General features: G+C 34.4%; 2 protein-coding genes across 4 annotated transcripts in view; one reads left to right on the forward strand and one right to left on the reverse strand.

Moving 5' to 3' along the window:
* Ndufaf2 (NADH:ubiquinone oxidoreductase complex assembly factor 2) overlaps positions 1 to 10,210 on the reverse strand; it is a 182,529-nt gene extending 172,319 nt beyond the window's left edge. Inside the window, exon 1 of the mRNA XM_048800014.1 lies at positions 9,991 to 10,210. Coding sequence (XP_048655971.1) covers positions 9,991 to 10,117 — 127 coding nt within the window. The 5' untranslated portion in view covers positions 10,118 to 10,210. The remainder of the gene's footprint in view (positions 1 to 9,990) is intronic.
* Positions 10,211 to 10,287: 77 nt separating this feature from the next.
* Positions 10,288 to 17,498, forward strand: part of Ercc8 (ERCC excision repair 8, CSA ubiquitin ligase complex subunit) — a 48,656-nt gene continuing 41,445 nt past the window's right edge. Inside the window, exon 1 of one of the 3 annotated variants that reach the window (XM_015497279.2) lies at positions 10,288 to 10,448. In XM_015497279.2, the coding sequence (XP_015352765.1) occupies positions 10,372 to 10,448 (77 nt within the window). In that variant the 5' untranslated portion in view covers positions 10,288 to 10,371. The remainder of the gene's footprint in view (positions 10,449 to 17,498) is intronic. The other 2 variants (XM_048800007.1, XM_048800008.1) reach the window with 2 other exon arrangements.

Consider the following 17,498-nt stretch of genomic DNA (forward strand, 5'->3'; position numbering starts at 1 on the left):
AAGAGCATGAGAAGAAGATTAACATTAAACAGGGATGAGAGGTGGGAGGGAAAGGGAGAGAGAAGGGAAATTGCATGGAAATGGAAGGAGACCCTCAGGGTTATACAAAATTACATACAAGAGGAAGTGAGGGGAAAGGGAAAAATAATACAAGGGGGAGAAATGAATGACAGTAGAGGGGGTAGAGAGAGAAGAGGGGAGGGGGGATAGTAGAGGATAGGAATGGCAGCAGAATACAACAGACACTAGTATGGCAATATGTAAATCAATGGATGTGTAACTGTTGTGATTCTGCAATCTGCATACAGGGTAAAAATTGGAGTTCATAACCCACTTGAATCAAAGTGTGAAATATGATATATCAAGAACTATGTAATGTTTTGAACAACCAACACTAAAAATAAAAGAAAAAAATATATATATATATAAAAAGAGCTGAGGATGTAACTGTGGTGAAGCACCCCTGGGTCCAATCCCCAGTACTGGGGAAAGGGTTAGGAAATAAATAATTTATATCATATATTCATCTAAAGTGCAAAAAAGCTTAATTAGAATCTCTGGCAAAGGGTGTAATTTATCATTTAGACCACAAGATGGAGGCACCAGTCACCTGGAAACAATAAAGATAAAAGCAAAGAAAAAGTCTTTTTGGTTAAAATAATAAGAACTAAGTTTTTTTAAAAAACCATATACATTCCCACATTATTTTTGTAAAAAATATGGAGACTTATTCTAATAATCAACTAGTGAAGACTGACACAGAGTTCTGAAGATATTTATCTACCAAGCCTCAATGAATTGTGAACTCTAAAAAGCAACTATGTCAACTCATTTGGTAATTCTTGCAAAGTAACTTAGAAAGCCTTTAAATAGCAACAAAAATGAAGTCATAAACTCAGTAGTTATTTGAAAATTGAGAGGGGTATGAAAAATGATATTTCATCTGATTTATAATAACAAAACATTGGGTTCTGTATAAATATAATACAAATTGAGTTTTACCACAGAGTGACCTTGACAAATCAACAGTAGATCCATTAATTTTCTTCATTTATTATAATTTTTCCACAAATATAATGAGTCTTAACAAATGCCAGAAAATGTGTTTAATGCACATTATTTTATAAATGCTAATTTTGCCATTATTGACATTGCTATTCTTAATATAAAGTAATTATGAAACATATTTAACAAAAAATAGGACTAGTAACTCTTTTTCTGTTATATGAAATATTTTTAGCCTCATATAAGAAGAGAGATAACACAGCTTAGTAAATCTTCCATTATTAGTTTCCATTTCTGTTTAAAGATCATGTATTTCCCTGGCAGGAAATCCAGAATTTTAAATTAAAGTTCATTAAATTCATTTTAAAGCCAGCATAAAGGACTGACATACATGTATGACTGTGAATATATTTCATCCTCCTGTTTTTCTCTGGTTGAAAGTATGATGTGGTTCTGTTTATATATGATAGGAATGCAATCATACACTACTGGGGAAAAAATGCTTTCTCCCCTACACCAAAATACAATCAAGTAGTTACACACATTCACACATAACTAAGGGAATTCAGAAGGCAATTGAGAAATAATCTTGAGGAAAACATAAAAAATTAAAATTCAAAATGAAGATCAGAAAATTAAAAACTCAACATTCAGACAACCCTAAAACAATGGCCTATATAAAAACTTTACAATTTTTTTTTTTCAAGAAAATATTTCAAACAAAAGTGTTTTGGTTAAAATTATAAAACCCTTTAAGAAGTTCTACCAATTTGATGTCAATGGTTATGATTACATTATGTAATCTCTTAAGAGACTTAGGACAGAATATTACTTACTGTTAAACATTATATACATGATTATATACATGATTTTAAATGTTTTAGTCAAGTCTTCAAAATACAGTTGCCACTTACATCACTGTACAAGGATAACTGTACAGTATCTATAAGGATAATCCATATTGTCACTTTAAAATCTTTGTCATAAAAGTCAATTTGTAAAATAGTAATGCACAGTTTATTTGGAGTAAAAAACTAGATCCAATTATTTTTAAAAAACATCACTCCTTCAGTTTAAAGGAAAAAAAAAAATGTCAAGCTATAATTTTGGTACAATGCTGCCATCTGCTGGGAAAATTGAAATATCTTCAGTATTACCAAATGTTAGAGCAGATACCACAATCAAGAAAGCTCTATCACCATATTCCTATTATCTATTAAAACAAAAACATCTGATTTCTAATTCTGACCAGTTGAATTTTTTTGATTGTTAACTATAACTCATTACAATTTACACATATTAAATTCTAACTGCAAATAGGTTGAGGTGACACCATCTAAAACAAAGCACTTTATAATTAATTACAATAGTGGCTGATACAAGTTTTGAATGATTAGATAATGATACATACATCTTGAAAAGAAAAATAACACTGAGTGTCTTCATAAGTTTGATGATGTTAATGAAACTAAATTTAGACTAAATTTGGACTTGACTAAGGCAAGTCCAAACCTGAACCACATAGAAGAATGATGACCATGGAAAGATAGTTATTTTTAATAAAAAATAAAAATAAAAATGCTTTAATCCTTGAAGAAAATTTTGGCTCATTTATCACAGTAGACCTTAATTATCTGTTTTAAAATTTTCTAAAACTACTTAATCATTTCCTGTGGTCTTTTAACATTTTATTTTATTAGCATTTTTATAATTCTGGGTCCATAATTATCTTGATTCATTGAAGAGCTGCTTTTTCAGAACCTACTTTATTCTCAGGCACATGTATATGAAACTCACATATTCAGAAATGACACTATCATCTCATGCTTAAAATAAGGATAATGATACCTCGTTACATTGTTGTTGTAAAGATATGAAATAATCATTACTCAATGAATGGTAACTACCATTAATTCATTAGTTATTTTAAAAAACTGGAGGTTATACGAAGTTGAGAATGAAATGGAGAGAAAAATGTGTATTTAATTAATTTATATTACAAATCAAATATTCAAACTTCTGATTAAACAGCCATTGATTCATATTTACCTCAATTTCCTCAAATCCTTTGAAATTATTAAAGCCTATAAAGGAAGGGTTACAGCTATGTAACAAAACAGATAAAAGTTCCATCAAAAGGTCTGAAAATAAGGCCAACATGTCTGAAATTCATAGAACATGTATGCAGTTAGAGTAATGCTCAATAAATATTTGTCACATGAAAAAATTAATGAATGGTATAGGATGGGATGAAAAACAAACTCCACAGTGCTGAATGGTCCTTGGATCAGCATGGGCAGATAGGCCAGTCTGCAAAGAATCTATCTGGGTTTTCCAAAAAAGTCCCCCCAAAAAGACCAAGCTTAGAGCAACAGGACTGAAAGCAAGGCACAAAAGGTAAGGGTCAAGTCCAAGTAATTTGGAAATGTCACCAGTGCTCCCACAGGAAGTCCTGGTTCTTACTAATGTGAACAACCTGTAGGATGTCACACCAACTGAAGCTGAAAATTATGAAAAGTAATGGGCTAGATGCAACTCATAAGAGCCTACATTCAATTATTTTTTTAAAGATTGATGTGATTTTTTTATACCTTTATTTATTTATTTTTATGTGGTGCTGAGGATCGAACCCAGTGCCTCACACATGCTAAGCGAATGCTCTACCGCTAAGCCACAGCCTCAGCCCCAATATTCAATTATTTTTTAATGTCATTATCTTTTTTCCTTAATGTTATTATTTTTTCTTTCCAATAGCATTACTGTAGTCCAATGGGATCTCTTTCAAGGATCACGGTAAATATAGCAATGCTGGCACATAATAGTACATCTCGGTTCTCTTCCTCTCCCTTCTAGCTCATCTTACATAGTACCTCCAGAGTCATTTCTCTAATAGCTCTAACCATGTTACTGGCTACTTACTAATGACAGAATGAAGTGTAAACTTCAAGCCTATATTATTCAAGGCCTTTGATAATCTGACCATCTCTATTCCCATAGTAAAGCTTTTTCTTGTTCTACACTACAGTCAGTCCACATGGAACTACCTTCCAATCTATGTGGCATTTCTTATGTCTTTCTAACGCTAAGTCCTCTTTTATCACTTTTGCTAAAATCTTATTTATCCCCCAAAATGATGATCAAATGCTTCCAGCTATTTATCTCCCTAAATTCTCCCAGTTAGAATTAAACACAGAGCTCTCTACTCTTTTTCTAGCATAGTTCTAAAAGGCTGAAGATTGTTTCTCAAAGAGAGCTAACCATCAACCCTCTGATTCATGTTCTGAGTTAAAGGGTTAGATGAGTCTAATCCTTTTCTACATAAGGATCTTTCAAATACTCAAAGCTCCTTTTAAATCTTTTCTTTATGGGATAAATTTCTTCAACAGTCAAGAGGTAACAATTACAGATACAATTTCTATGAATTTACATCATAAGAACTATCCCATCTGGACACTAGATTTTCAACCATTTCTCTTTAGTGTGGTGGTGTGCAGAAACAAACAAAATGCTCTAAGCCAGTATTTTCATCTCTCAAATTTGGACATTCACTATGTCCACTAGCAAATTTACAATTCAAAAAGTTCTTTGGTTAAAATTAGTCTGGTAGTTTTAACTGCATGTAAACATTTAATCAATGTGCAAAGGGATGAAAATGAGAAAATAAGGTTCAAAGATGACCTAGCTAGACCAAGTACATAAATATAAGAAGTTATCTTAGAAGAGAGCTACCTTTTGAAACATTAGATAAATGCAATCCAATAGATATAAATAAGAAGGGTGTAATAACAAATGTATTTTAAAGCCAATTTATTTGAGGAATCTTTTAGAATATAATCTATCATAGAATAAAATTCAACAAAATGTTGATTAGCAACTTTTTATTATAGATATCAACATGTTATGTTCATAATCTATTTATCTTGAAATGCCGATATATTTTTTAAATGGTAAAAATGTCAACAATCAGTTCCAAACTTAAATTCATATGACTAAATAATACTTAACAGATTTGAGTTACCTATCTTTTCTCATCAAATAAAACTTTATGTGAAAAATATAGCTCTTTGATGACTAATACTATACTAAATGAATAAAAAAAGTAATTTTTTAAAAAACTCTTTTAAAAAAACATTTTTTAATAAATTTAGTTTATTTATTTATTTTTGATGTGGTGCTGAGGATAGAACCCAGTGCCTCACCTGTTCTAGGCAAGCACTCTACACTGAGCTACGGGCCCAGTCCTAAAAGAATTCTTAAATATTCTTTTGCATTAATGGTGTTAAATGCTCAACAATTTATGCAATGCAAAGAAAATTCAAGATTTCTTAATGATCACCTTTTGTATCAAGGAAATAGAGTTAGATGACTCATTTTGGAAATATTTATTGTTTAAAAAAACAGGGATTTTGCCTGAATTCATAGTGGAATACTTAGGAAATGCCTAGTAGTATTTATGGGCCATAACATGTCTGTGTTTCCAGCTTTAATGATTAAGAACCTAGGCACTCCGATATACTAGGCAGCAACATACTGGAGATTAATTTCTTCTACATCATCAGCAAAGGCCTGATTTTCTCACAACCAACAATACAGGAATTCAGGAGAGGTAAGAACACTGGAGAACAATTTTGACTATAATACAGTGAAAGATGAATGGACATCATTTGACCCCAAAATCACATTTTTAGAATGTCCAAAACATGTACAGATATAACTTTTCCCCTTGTAATTACTAATAGTAATTCTATAAACATTCTTATAAAAATATTTCCATGACCAGAATATCAATAGCTGTCATAACTCATGAATATTTATCTAGTTATAATCGTCTAGATAATAGTCCTAATATCTAGATAATACTTAACTGATTAGTACTAACTTACTATTAGTAACAGCAAAAATTACCAAAGTTCATCCAAGACAAAATAGATAGCCTAAGAAGTCTTGAAGTTATTGAATTTGTAGTTTAAAAGCTTCCAACAAAAAAAGCCATCTAAGACATAATGGCTGCTTAGGTGATTTATGCCAATTAAGAAACAATACAAATTCTCCCAAACTCTACCAGAAAATTCAAGAGAAGGGAACACAATCCAAGTTACTCTATGAGACCAGCATAACCCTAATAACAAATCCAGAAAAAGACATTACAAGAAGACATCAAGATCCTCAAGGATAAAAAAACTCAGAATTCCTCAACGAAGCGTCAGGACACCAAATGCAATAATAACAAAAAAAGATAATACATTATGACCAAATGGAGTTTATTCCACAAATAACATTCAAAACAAGTAACATTCAAAACATTCAACAATGTCAAATGAGCGAGTTCAAAACTTAGGTTCAGGCAAACAAACAATCAAACAAACAAAAAACCACCTGCACATGATTTTTAATAGCTTTATTCATAACTGCCAAAAATTGGAAGCAAGCAAGATATCCTTCAATAAGTAAATTAATACACAAACAATGGCTTCACCACACAATGGAATATTATTCAGCAATAAAAACAAATGAGCTATTATGATATAAAAAGACATGAAAAAAAACACTACTAAGTATTACTATATGCATACTACTAAGTGAAAAAAATCCAATCTAAAAAGGTTATGTGCTGTGTGACTCAAACTATATAACATCCTGGAAAAGGCAAACCAGAGAGACAGTGAAAAGATCAGTGGTCACTAGGGAGTTAAGTGAAAGGGAGGGAGGGAAGTGGGAGGAAATACTAAAGCAAGATATCCATACCAGGAGAAACTGCTGAAGAAGAGGAAAGGGAGTATCTGAGTAGTTTCAATCAATTATTCTGAAACTGCTCTAAAAAATAAAGTCTATTAATTTTTAAAAGTCAATATAATTCATATTATATTGACTTTTAAAAATAATTCATATTATATTGTATGAATTATTATTATCTTGATACAAAAAAAACAAAAAGCAAATGAGCATTGGATAAATTTCAAGCTTCATTCATGAAGAAAAAAAAAAGAAACCTCTCAGCAAACTACAAATAGTAAGGACCTTTGTTAACCTCAGAACAGACATCTGAAAAAAATTAGAAGTAACTTTATCCTTAATAATAAAAAACCAAGTGCTTTCTTCCTAAGATGGGAAATAAGGCAAAAATATTTACTCTTACCACTTTTATTCAATATTATACTGAAGGTCCAATCCAGTGCAACCAGGAAGGGAAAGGAAATAGAAGGCAAACAAGTTGGAAAAGGAAAAACCAGAACTGTCTCTATCAGCAGTTGACATAATGCCCAAATCTGCAAAGGGCTAGGCAGAACATATAATACACTGCAATATGGCTGATTAACATTAAAAAAATTAATTGTATTTCTACATACAAGCAATAAGAAACCGGAAATTTACTTTTAGAAGCACATTTATAGTAACCACACAATATAATACACTTCACAATAAATGTAACAAAATATTTGCATAATGTCTACACTAACAAATACAAGTCATATGAAAAAGAAATTAAAGAACCACCAAGTAAAAGTCCTCCAAAAATTAACTCAAATGGATTTTGACATTATATTTAATTCTCTTAATGCTCTTTCTTGTTTTTTGTGAGTAACAAAAATATCTTGTGATGCTAGGTAAATATTATTATTCACATTTTAAAGAGCAAGCTGAAGTTGCTATGATCTAGCACTCACACTACTGGGGTATATACTCATAGGAAATGAAAACTTATGTTCATATAAAACTCACATGTGAATGTTTCTTGCAGTTCTACTCTTAAGTACCCAAACCTAGAAGCAGCCCAAACGTCTTTCAACGGGTAAATGTACAAACTGTGGTATATCCATAACAGGGAACACCAGTCAATAGTCAACATAAAAAGGAACAAACTACAGATACATGCAATGAATCTCAAAGGCATTACATTGTATGGAAGAAACCAGTTTCAAAAGGTTACAACAGGTTATGATTCTATATGTGCAACATTTTCAAAAAGAAAAAATCAAAATGACAGAGAACTAAGTGGTGTTTGCCATAGTTAGGAATGGGGAAAAAAAATCGTAACAGAATATTAGCATGAAGGAGTAACTGAGGGAAAGAAAGCAGTTCTGTATGCTGACTGTGATCCCCTTACATTAATCTTACAGTAATAACCTTTATATTACCTTACAGCACATAACCTTTTTAGATTGATATTTTCACTTAGTAGTATGCATTTAGTAATATTTAGCAATGTTTTTCTCCATATCTTTTTGTAGCATAATAGCTCATTTCTTTTAATTGCTGAATAATATTGTTTGGCTAAAATTTCATTGTGTTCAAGTATACAGAACTGCACACCAATTTAAAAAGTCAATTTTACTGTATTTAATTGGAAAGTAAAAAATTTTAAATAGCAAAAAGAACACTAGAAAAAAAATGAGATATTACTATGAACCAACTAGAATGACTAAAATTAGTAACCATACCCAGTGTTGATGTGGAAAAACTGCAACTCTCATACATTCTGGCTGCGATGCAAAATGGTACCATCACTTTTTAACATACATCTACAAGTTTACCTGCCATTCCACTTCAAGATATGTAATCAAGAGAAATTAAAGCATATGTATATTAAAAGACATTTATGGACGTTCATAATTTATTTCTAATAGCCCCAAACTGTAAACAATCCAAACATCTATTAACAGGTATTCACCTGTTCATAACAAATTATGAAAAAATTATGGCATATCCATACAGTGGAATATTAGCAATAAAAGGGATAAACTTATGGTAAATACCAACACGTGGATGAATCTCAAAATCAATATGCTCAGTGAAAAACCGAGGGTAAAAAATAAAACATGCTGTATACTTCTATTTACATAAAATTCTAGAAAATGCAAACTATAGTTTTAGAAATCAGATCAATGGTTGTCTGGGGACAGGAAGCTGAAAGCATCATATTTTTTGCCCTGACAGTTTAAAAAAGCTCATTAGGAAAACAAGTCTAAGATACTAAGTCACCGGAGAAGGCTAGGCAAAACAAATTTGAATGAAAATCGTAAAATACAATTAATGTGTGCGGGAAATAAGTGAAACACAATTTTGAAAAGGTCTTTGTTCTTTTCATTATTACTGTTGTTACTATTTAACTTTCAAACAGGAATACTGAGAGGTGGGAAGACAACTATTTTGCCTGTGATCCCTAAGTCATTAGGCGTCAGAGGGGAGATTTTAATCCAACTTCTTTCACCCCAAACCTGAGATCTTAAGCATCGAGGTGATAGAACACAGAAGAGGTTTTGAGGACTGATGTAAGGTGTGATTTCGCCGGAAAGGAACGCTTCCTAACACCCCAGACCACTTGATTCACTACTTGGCACGAATCCTGCACAGAAAGGACAAGATTAGAGGCAGGCTTCTATAACTGAGGTCTTAGGACGCAAATTTCCGGGAAAGGGAACAGGGGCCCTTGAATGATTAGAAGAGAACAGAGTGCACCGATCTACTTCTGACAGATTTGGGTTGTGAAGACACTGACCACGGCAGAGCCAAGGTGCAGAGAAAGTCAAACGGTGAGAAAGAGGAAAGCCCTGCCGCTGAAGACACCCCTCTTCAATTACACACCATTCCGCCCTCGTCTCAAGCCAGGCACAGGCTCAGGGAAAGCCACAACCCGCTTCTCAAGCAAAAGACTCGGGCGCTAGAATCCCAGTCTATGTCTCCCAATGGCCAGAACTAAGCCCTCCGCAGGGGTTCAGGAGCGTGCGCGGTGCTCGCGCCGGCCGCAGGGGCTCAGCTGGGAAGGTGCTGCAGGACACGGACCGCGAGTTCACAAGGCCTGGGCGCAGCGCACAACCCAGGGTCAGACACCGCGAGGCTACGACACCCTAGGGAAAGAGAGGGCGGGGCGGCCCAACTCGGGATTTACCCTCGGTGAGACACTGAGTGTCCCCCGGCAGTTGACAAGACACTCTCACTTTCCCTCATTCACCGAGCAGGCAAACGCTGGCCTCTCTCTCGTCTCACCTCTCCAGTTCTTGTACTCCGGGATGAAGTAGTACTTGTTTCCGAGGTGGTCTGTGCCCACGTGTTCCTTCACCTCCTTTGACAGCGCTCTCCACAAGGCGCGAAACAAACCCAGAGACCAACCCATGCCTGCCACTAAGATCCGGGCTGGAACCGACGCAGATCTGCGGGGGCGCTGGGAGTGACGCTCCAGCCGCTGACCCCGCCCACCGCGTCCGAAGAGACCAGCCAGCCTCCATCCGTGAGCCCTCCGAGTAACGGCACTCACCATTGGTCAGATGGTATCACAGCTTGGCCAATGGGAAGCTCTGCTATTGCAGCCCCCTCCTCCGAACCCTGTCATGGCTGCGTCCAGGGTGCAAGCTGAGGTGAGGAAACGCGATGCTGGGCTTTTTGTCCGCGCGACAAGCGGGTTTGGAAGACCCTCTGCGCTTCCAGAGAACGGAGTCCACACGGAGGTAAAGAAAATCTTACCTTTTCCTCTAACCGGCCAATTAAAATTTGGCTCAGTGGCTGAATCCTAGAGACGAGGTCGGGGGCCATGGACAAAAGATGTACTTGGAGTAATTGGCAGAAGCTCGATGGGGAAGAGCCTTGTGTGCTTGCGTCAAAGTATGAAAATGAGAGTAAAGTCACAGATATTCGGTTTTGACTTCTCCTTGAAGAATGGGTTGAAGTTGAGAGCAAGAGTAGGAGTCAATTTAGGTGAATATTGCCCTTGTCCAGAAAAGAACTGATGGAAACCAGGGGCAGGGAGGAGGCAAAAGGGATGAAGAAAATGAAGAAGTTTGAAAAATGCCCGAGAAATATAAACAGCCATGGAAAATATGTGGATAAGTGAATGATGAAAACGGAACAGTCAATAATGATTCCCAGATATATCCCTTGGGTAGGAAGTTGGATGTTGATGACACCCTCTGAGACAAGACGTTCCAAAGGGGAAGCAAGTTTTACTTTTAGTTTTGCCCACATGATTTTGAGGAACCTGAATATATTCAGTCAGAGTGGAGGACATAGTTGCGTATTTGAGTTATGTGCTCAAGGGAAATTTAGATTTCTTTAAGGTACAGGAAGTCACAAAGAGATAAGATCAGCTTGCCCTCAACCGCAGCCATTAATTGAGAAACTAGACGAGGGGTGATGGGAGATGAAGAAAAAACAAATAGACACACATAGAAAAAGGTTGGCCCAGGTGGGCAGTCTGATAGAGTTTGACTGACCCAGAGTTAGTTAAGCACGTTTATTATGTAGGTTTCATCAAAAGGTTATTTGTGGGAAAATTTCAGCAAAGCAGGTAATTGGAAGGACACAGGACTGGTGAGACATTAGGGTCATCTTGCTTGGGATTTTCTCTCCCTGGGAGCTCGTGCCTGAGCTCACGGTTCCCACTGATAACTGAACTTTTGCACAGAGTTTCCTTTGGCTACAATCACCATACAGCTAGGCCATCTTGACCTACACTTTTGCACAGGCAGTTCCCAGCACAAACGCAGTCACCAGAGAGTCAGAAAGACCATGATTTAAATCACTGCTCTCCGCAAATGGCAAAAATCTAAAAAACATAAGCATTTAAGGTTAGACAGAAGGTGCTGGGAAGTAGCTCAGTGGAAGAGTACTTGCCTCCTATGAGCAAAGCTTGGGGCTTGATCCCCAGCCCCAGGAGACAAAAAGATTGGACAGAAGAAGAGAATGCAGATGAACTTACAATGAGTAGCCAGTGAGGTAGAGTTAAAACCTCACTGAGGGAACACAGTGTTTTAAGGACGGAGCCATCAAATGTGTCAAATACTGCCTGCCCTCTTTGCACTCAGTACTTCCTTTCATATTACTCAACTTTATCTTTCTTTGTGCAATTTATTCCTACTGAAATTGTATTATATATTTTTTCTACTATATCATTGTCTTCTTAATCCCCCAAAGAACAAAAGACCTGTATTCTAGGCCTCAAAAAGGGTTTGGCCCATGATAGAAGTTTAATAAGTATTTTGTGAGTGACATACACTCAATAAATATGAGGACTTAAAAGCACGTGTTGCATTTAACTGATAGACTAAATACAAATGACCTTGGGAAAAGTAGTTTCAGAGAAATGGTAGGAATAAAAATAAGAGAAAGAAGCAAATTGGTATTGGTAACATTAATGACTTTCTCAAATTTAAATCAATAGGCAATTAATATTGACCAACTGGGTATGATTCATTCTAATATATCAAAGGAAGAACTCAACTATGCATTAGTTATCAATACCTGGGTAACAAAGTATCCCAAACTTAAATAACTGAAAGATTTGTTATCTCACAGGCTAAAGATGTCACGAATCTTAACGTATTTTAACTGGGTTCTCTCTCTGGCTCAGTGTTTCTTACGAGACTATATTCAAAATATTGAATGCGGCTGTAGTCATTTCTCAACTGGACTAGGTAAAGATCTGCCTCCAAGTGCACTAAAGTAGCTATTGACAGGATTTGGTTCTTCATTGACTTTGGCCCAGACTTCCTCAATTCCTTGCCACATGGTTCTCTCCATAGAGTAGATCCCAGCATGACAACTGGCTCCTATAAAAGCAAACAAGAAAGCAAGAAGGAATCCAGACTGCTTTTATAATCCAATCTCATAAGTGACATCTCATTACTTTTGTCATATTCTAGTCATCAGAAGTGAGTCACTAGGTCTTGCTCACATTTAAGGAGAGAAAATTACCTAAGGTCGTGAATACCAAGAATTAGAGACTTTGGAAGGTCATTTCTAGGCTTTCTGCCACAACTCAGAAACAGACAAAATAATAATTTATTTTAATAGATAATCCTAGGTGGTCATTTAGCTATTTTCTACAAACAATTCCGTAATGTTTTATGCACTAAAATGTTGTTTAATCTTTACATTTTAGGATTACATGTTTTGTAAATGTTTCAAAATATTGAATGTAATTTTATCTAGATAAGTTTTTTTTGTTTGTTTGTTTGTTTTGGTATTGGGGATTGAGCTCAGGGGCACTCAACAACTCAGCCAAATCCCCAGCCACGTTTTGTATTTTATTTAGAGACAGGGTCTCGCTGAGTTGCTTAGTGCCTTGCCATTGCTGAGGCTGACTTTGAACTCCAGATCCTCCTTTCTCCCAATCCTCCTGAGCCACTGGAATTATAGGAGTGCACCACTGGGCCCTGCAAATCTTTCTTGTTTGTTTGAGGCACATTTTGGTTAGCTCTAAACATGAATGAAGTTATGTCCCCTGTTGACTTCCTCTCCCTAATCCCGTTTAGTGCAGAGATGACCGTAATATTTTTTTTTCAACCCAGTCATCTACTGTAATGGGTTATATAACATAGAAATATCCGGAGGTTTTTTATTTCAATGACTGCAAAAATGCAAGCCAAATTTATACCAAAATGTATTTAAAATTTAAATTTTAAAAATGCTGTCTTAGGACAACTTAAGTCAGAATCTCTAGATATGGAACATTGGCATGAACATGCTTTACAACCACCTCAGGTGATTGCAAAATATGTCAATCTCCTCTGATAAAGCAATTTGTTTATACTAAGTTCTGCAATTCTTCTATTATAATCACTGAAGTAAATGTTGTCAAGTGAGTGAACTTGGCTATTCCCTCATCTTTAATTTCAGCAAAAATAGCTTTAGTCTTAAAAAAAAAACAGCATTACTTCTTTTTTCCTATAGTTAAATTTAATAATGTTTAGAGATATTACAATGTCAGAAATAATTTAAATATGTGAGCCACTGAAAAGCTGAGTTTGTCAGTCTTTTAATTCTAAAAAAGTTCTTGATCTAAAAAAAGCAACTAAGTATAAGTCTTTGTCATAATTCTGTGACCTAAACCTCTCATTTCATTGAAAGTACTAAAAGTTCAAAACAGTGAGAAGTCTCTTAACCAGATCACTAGATTAACTTATCTGTAAATGGATTTCATTTCTCTGAAAACATGATTCCCAAATCATAATTTAACCATTTCTGCCCAAAACCCTGTGATGCCATTCACAGCTCTTCTATCAACTGCTTTGTGTACTTATCAAAACTCAGTATTTGTTGCTAATCCCATTAATGTCAGTTTCACTTATTCTTTTTTTAAAATAATTTTTTAGTTGTAGATGGACATGATACCTTTATTTTATTTACATGTTTTTATGTGGTGCTGAACCCAGTGGCTCGTACTTGTGAGGCAAGCGCCCTGCCACTGAGCCACAATCCCAGTCCTAACTACTACTACTACTACTACTACTACTACTACTACTACTACTTCTTCTTCTTCTTCTTCTTCTTATTATTATTATTATTATTATTTCATTTTAGTGTGAAATATTAATGCAAAAAGAGTTCATTTTCTTAAAAAAACTAAATGAACCACTTATGAAATACTCAGTCCAAACAAATGACTTAAAACAAAATGCTATTCAAAAAGGAATGATATCTTACAAATGATGGGAGGCGATAAAACTTTTTCAGAATATTACAATCACCTGAGGTGGTTGCAAAGCATATTCATGCCAAAGTTCCATATCCAGAGATTCTGACTTAAGTTGTCCTAAGACAGCAGAATTTTTTAAAGCTACCTAGATTATTCTAATGTATAGCTAGGATTAGAATCATTGCTTTAGAAAGATTCCACATTCACCTCTTTGCATATGTCTTAGATTTTCACTCCACTAAAATAAATTGAATAAATTTTATCCAAACGTAAAAATCATGGAATATGTATAACATGAGTATATTTTGAAAAAAGAAATATTATACTCAGCACATTAAATCTACTTCAAACAGTTGACATATATGCAGGTAGTGCTCTCTTTTGCACAGTAGTGAAAGTCTGTAAAACTGGCTGTGCAGCCTTACCTCTGCAAAATGTTCTTAATCAGTGGGGAAAATTACAATTTTGTGATCTTTAATTTTTTTTGCCAATATATATACTAAAAATTTTATTACATTTATGGTTACAAATGTGTACGAAAATGAAAATAGTAAAGCTAGTAACTTAGCACATTGTAATGTAAAACAGTGTTAGAAACAGAATCAAAATTATTTGTTAAAGAGAATATTTATTGAGTAGTTACCTTATTAAAATTATCTTATTAAAAATATATGTATTGAGTTGTTTGAATATTGCTTGGCCTTTTTTTGGATTAATAATTTTGCCTTTTCTCATTTTAAAACTTAACCATTTGAGGTGAGGATCTTTTTCATTTGGATCAGATTCCAGCATTTTATCTTTTACATCTTTATTGTGAAATAGCTCTGAGAGTTCCTTTAATGTGAAGTTTTTTTCTTTTTGTTTTTGTTTCCTACACATCACTTCCTCTGGTTGTTAGGGGCATACAGTGTTCATAATTAACACCCTTTAGAAATATTTACAACTTTATTGAGGTACAATTGACATACACTTGTACAAATGAATATAAATTATTGTGTACAATGTGAGTTTTGACATGTATATACTTTTGAAATCATCACCATAGTCAAGAGAATAAACATGCTGTGCACAATGACACACACCTGTAATCCCACTGACTCAGAAGGCTGAGTCAGGAGGGTCACAAATATGAGACCAGCCTCAGCAACTTAAAAAATAAAAAGGTCTGGGGTTGTAGTTCAGTGGTAGAGCCCCCTTGGGTTCAATCCCCACTACTGTGGGGGGGAGAGACAGACAAAACTCCTTAAGCCTAAAAATTTTGTTGTGATGCTTTGTTAATTCCTCCCTACTTCCTCATCTCCATCCTCTTCCTACTTAAAAAATCACTGATCTGTAGATTAATTTGGATATTCAGAATGTTGTATAAATGGAACATTTTTTTGGCTGGCCTCTTTCACTTAGCATAATTACTTTGAAATTTCTCCATGTGTTGCATTTATCAATTACTTTTTATAGCATAATTTGTTTTCTCCATTTGCTTGTTGATGGACACTAGAATTGTTTCCAGGTTTTGACTATTACATTTCAAACTGATATAAAAATTCTTGTACCAGTCTTTGTGTGGACATACACTTTCATTTTTCATGGGCTAATACTAGTAGTGAAATAAGAATATTTTAACACTTTTTAAGAAACTTAAAAAGTTTTCCAAAAACAGTTTGTATTCTCACTGGCAGGCATGAGAGTACTCGTTGCTCTACATCTTTACCCCCGCCCCTGCCTTCTTAGGGGGTTGTTTGAACATTATTTAGTATTGCATTTTAATTTATCTTGTGATTTTTTACTATATTTCTTCATTTATATGTAAAGTTTTGTGGGTGCTTTAGGAATTATAAAATACATACTTTTCATTGTCTACTTATCCTTTCACTGCTTTCTTTGGCATATAGAAACTTTGTTACCCTTTATCTGTCACCACTGTCTGTGGTGTTATATATCACATTTACAGATATAATAAACCACATCAGACAATGTTATAATTTTTGTTTTAACCATCAAATATTGTAAGAAAAACATCAGTCTATTAACCTAGATATTTAACATTTCTGTTGTTCCTTCATTGCTAATGTCCCAAGTTTCCTTCTTATACCGTTTCTTTTCTATCTGAAGATTGTAGCTGATCATTTTTTTAGAGTAGATTTAGTAGCTTCATGGTTTCTGAAAAGAAATCTGCAGTCATTCAAATCACTTTTTTTCTCTAGAAAATTTGTCATTTTTATCTGATTGCTTTAAAGAGCTTGTCTTTAGCTTTTATAAGTCTGATTATAATGTGTCTGGGTATCGATTTCTTTGGGTTTATCATAAGATTTATTGTGTTTTTTAAATTTGTAGATTTTTCTCTGGCAAGTTGTATATTTTCAAACATTTTGTTTCTTTTTTTCAGTATATTTTCTCCTATTTTTGGAATTCCAGTGACATAAACATGAGTCCTTCTAAATTGTTTCATTGGTTCCTGAGGTTCTGTTCTTCCCTACCCTCCCACTATTTTCCCCCCTGTGTTGTTAGGGATGGTATAATTTCAGTTCATCTATCTTCACTGACTCTTTCCTCTGTCAGCTTCATTTACTATTGAGTCCATTAAATTGAAATAATTTTATATTGAGAAGTTTTAAGATTTCCATTTGGTTCTTGTATATTATATATTTGCTGAAACTTTTTATTTTAACTTTTGCTTCAACTGTGTTTACAATCTGTCAACTGCATGCATTTTGTTGTGACTGACTTAAAGAAGATAATTTCCCAAGATCATATCATCTCCTTTGTCTTCTATTGTCTTTTCCCATGCAAGTTTAAGTTTTCATTGTGCTTCATGTACAATATTGCATTGCATCCTGAACATTTTGAATATTGTTATGAGATTCTGAGTCTTGTTTCAATCTTATGATGAATGTTGATATTTTTGTTTTAACAGGCAACTAGCAAGATGAAATTCAGTGTCAGTTCAGTTTTCAAAGCCTTTTCAGATCTGTGTGCCACTCAGTGGTCAGTCTGTGACCTGAATGCTAGTTAGTTGAGGTTCCAAAATCTTTCATATGCTATTCAGTGTTAAATCCATGCATGTTCCATTTAGGTATGAGTCCAGGAG

The sequence above is a fragment of the Marmota marmota genome, unplaced genomic scaffold (genome assembly GCF_001458135.2).
Source record: "Marmota marmota marmota unplaced genomic scaffold, marMar, whole genome shotgun sequence".
NCBI classification, from domain to species: Eukaryota; Metazoa; Chordata; class Mammalia; order Rodentia; family Sciuridae; genus Marmota; species Marmota marmota.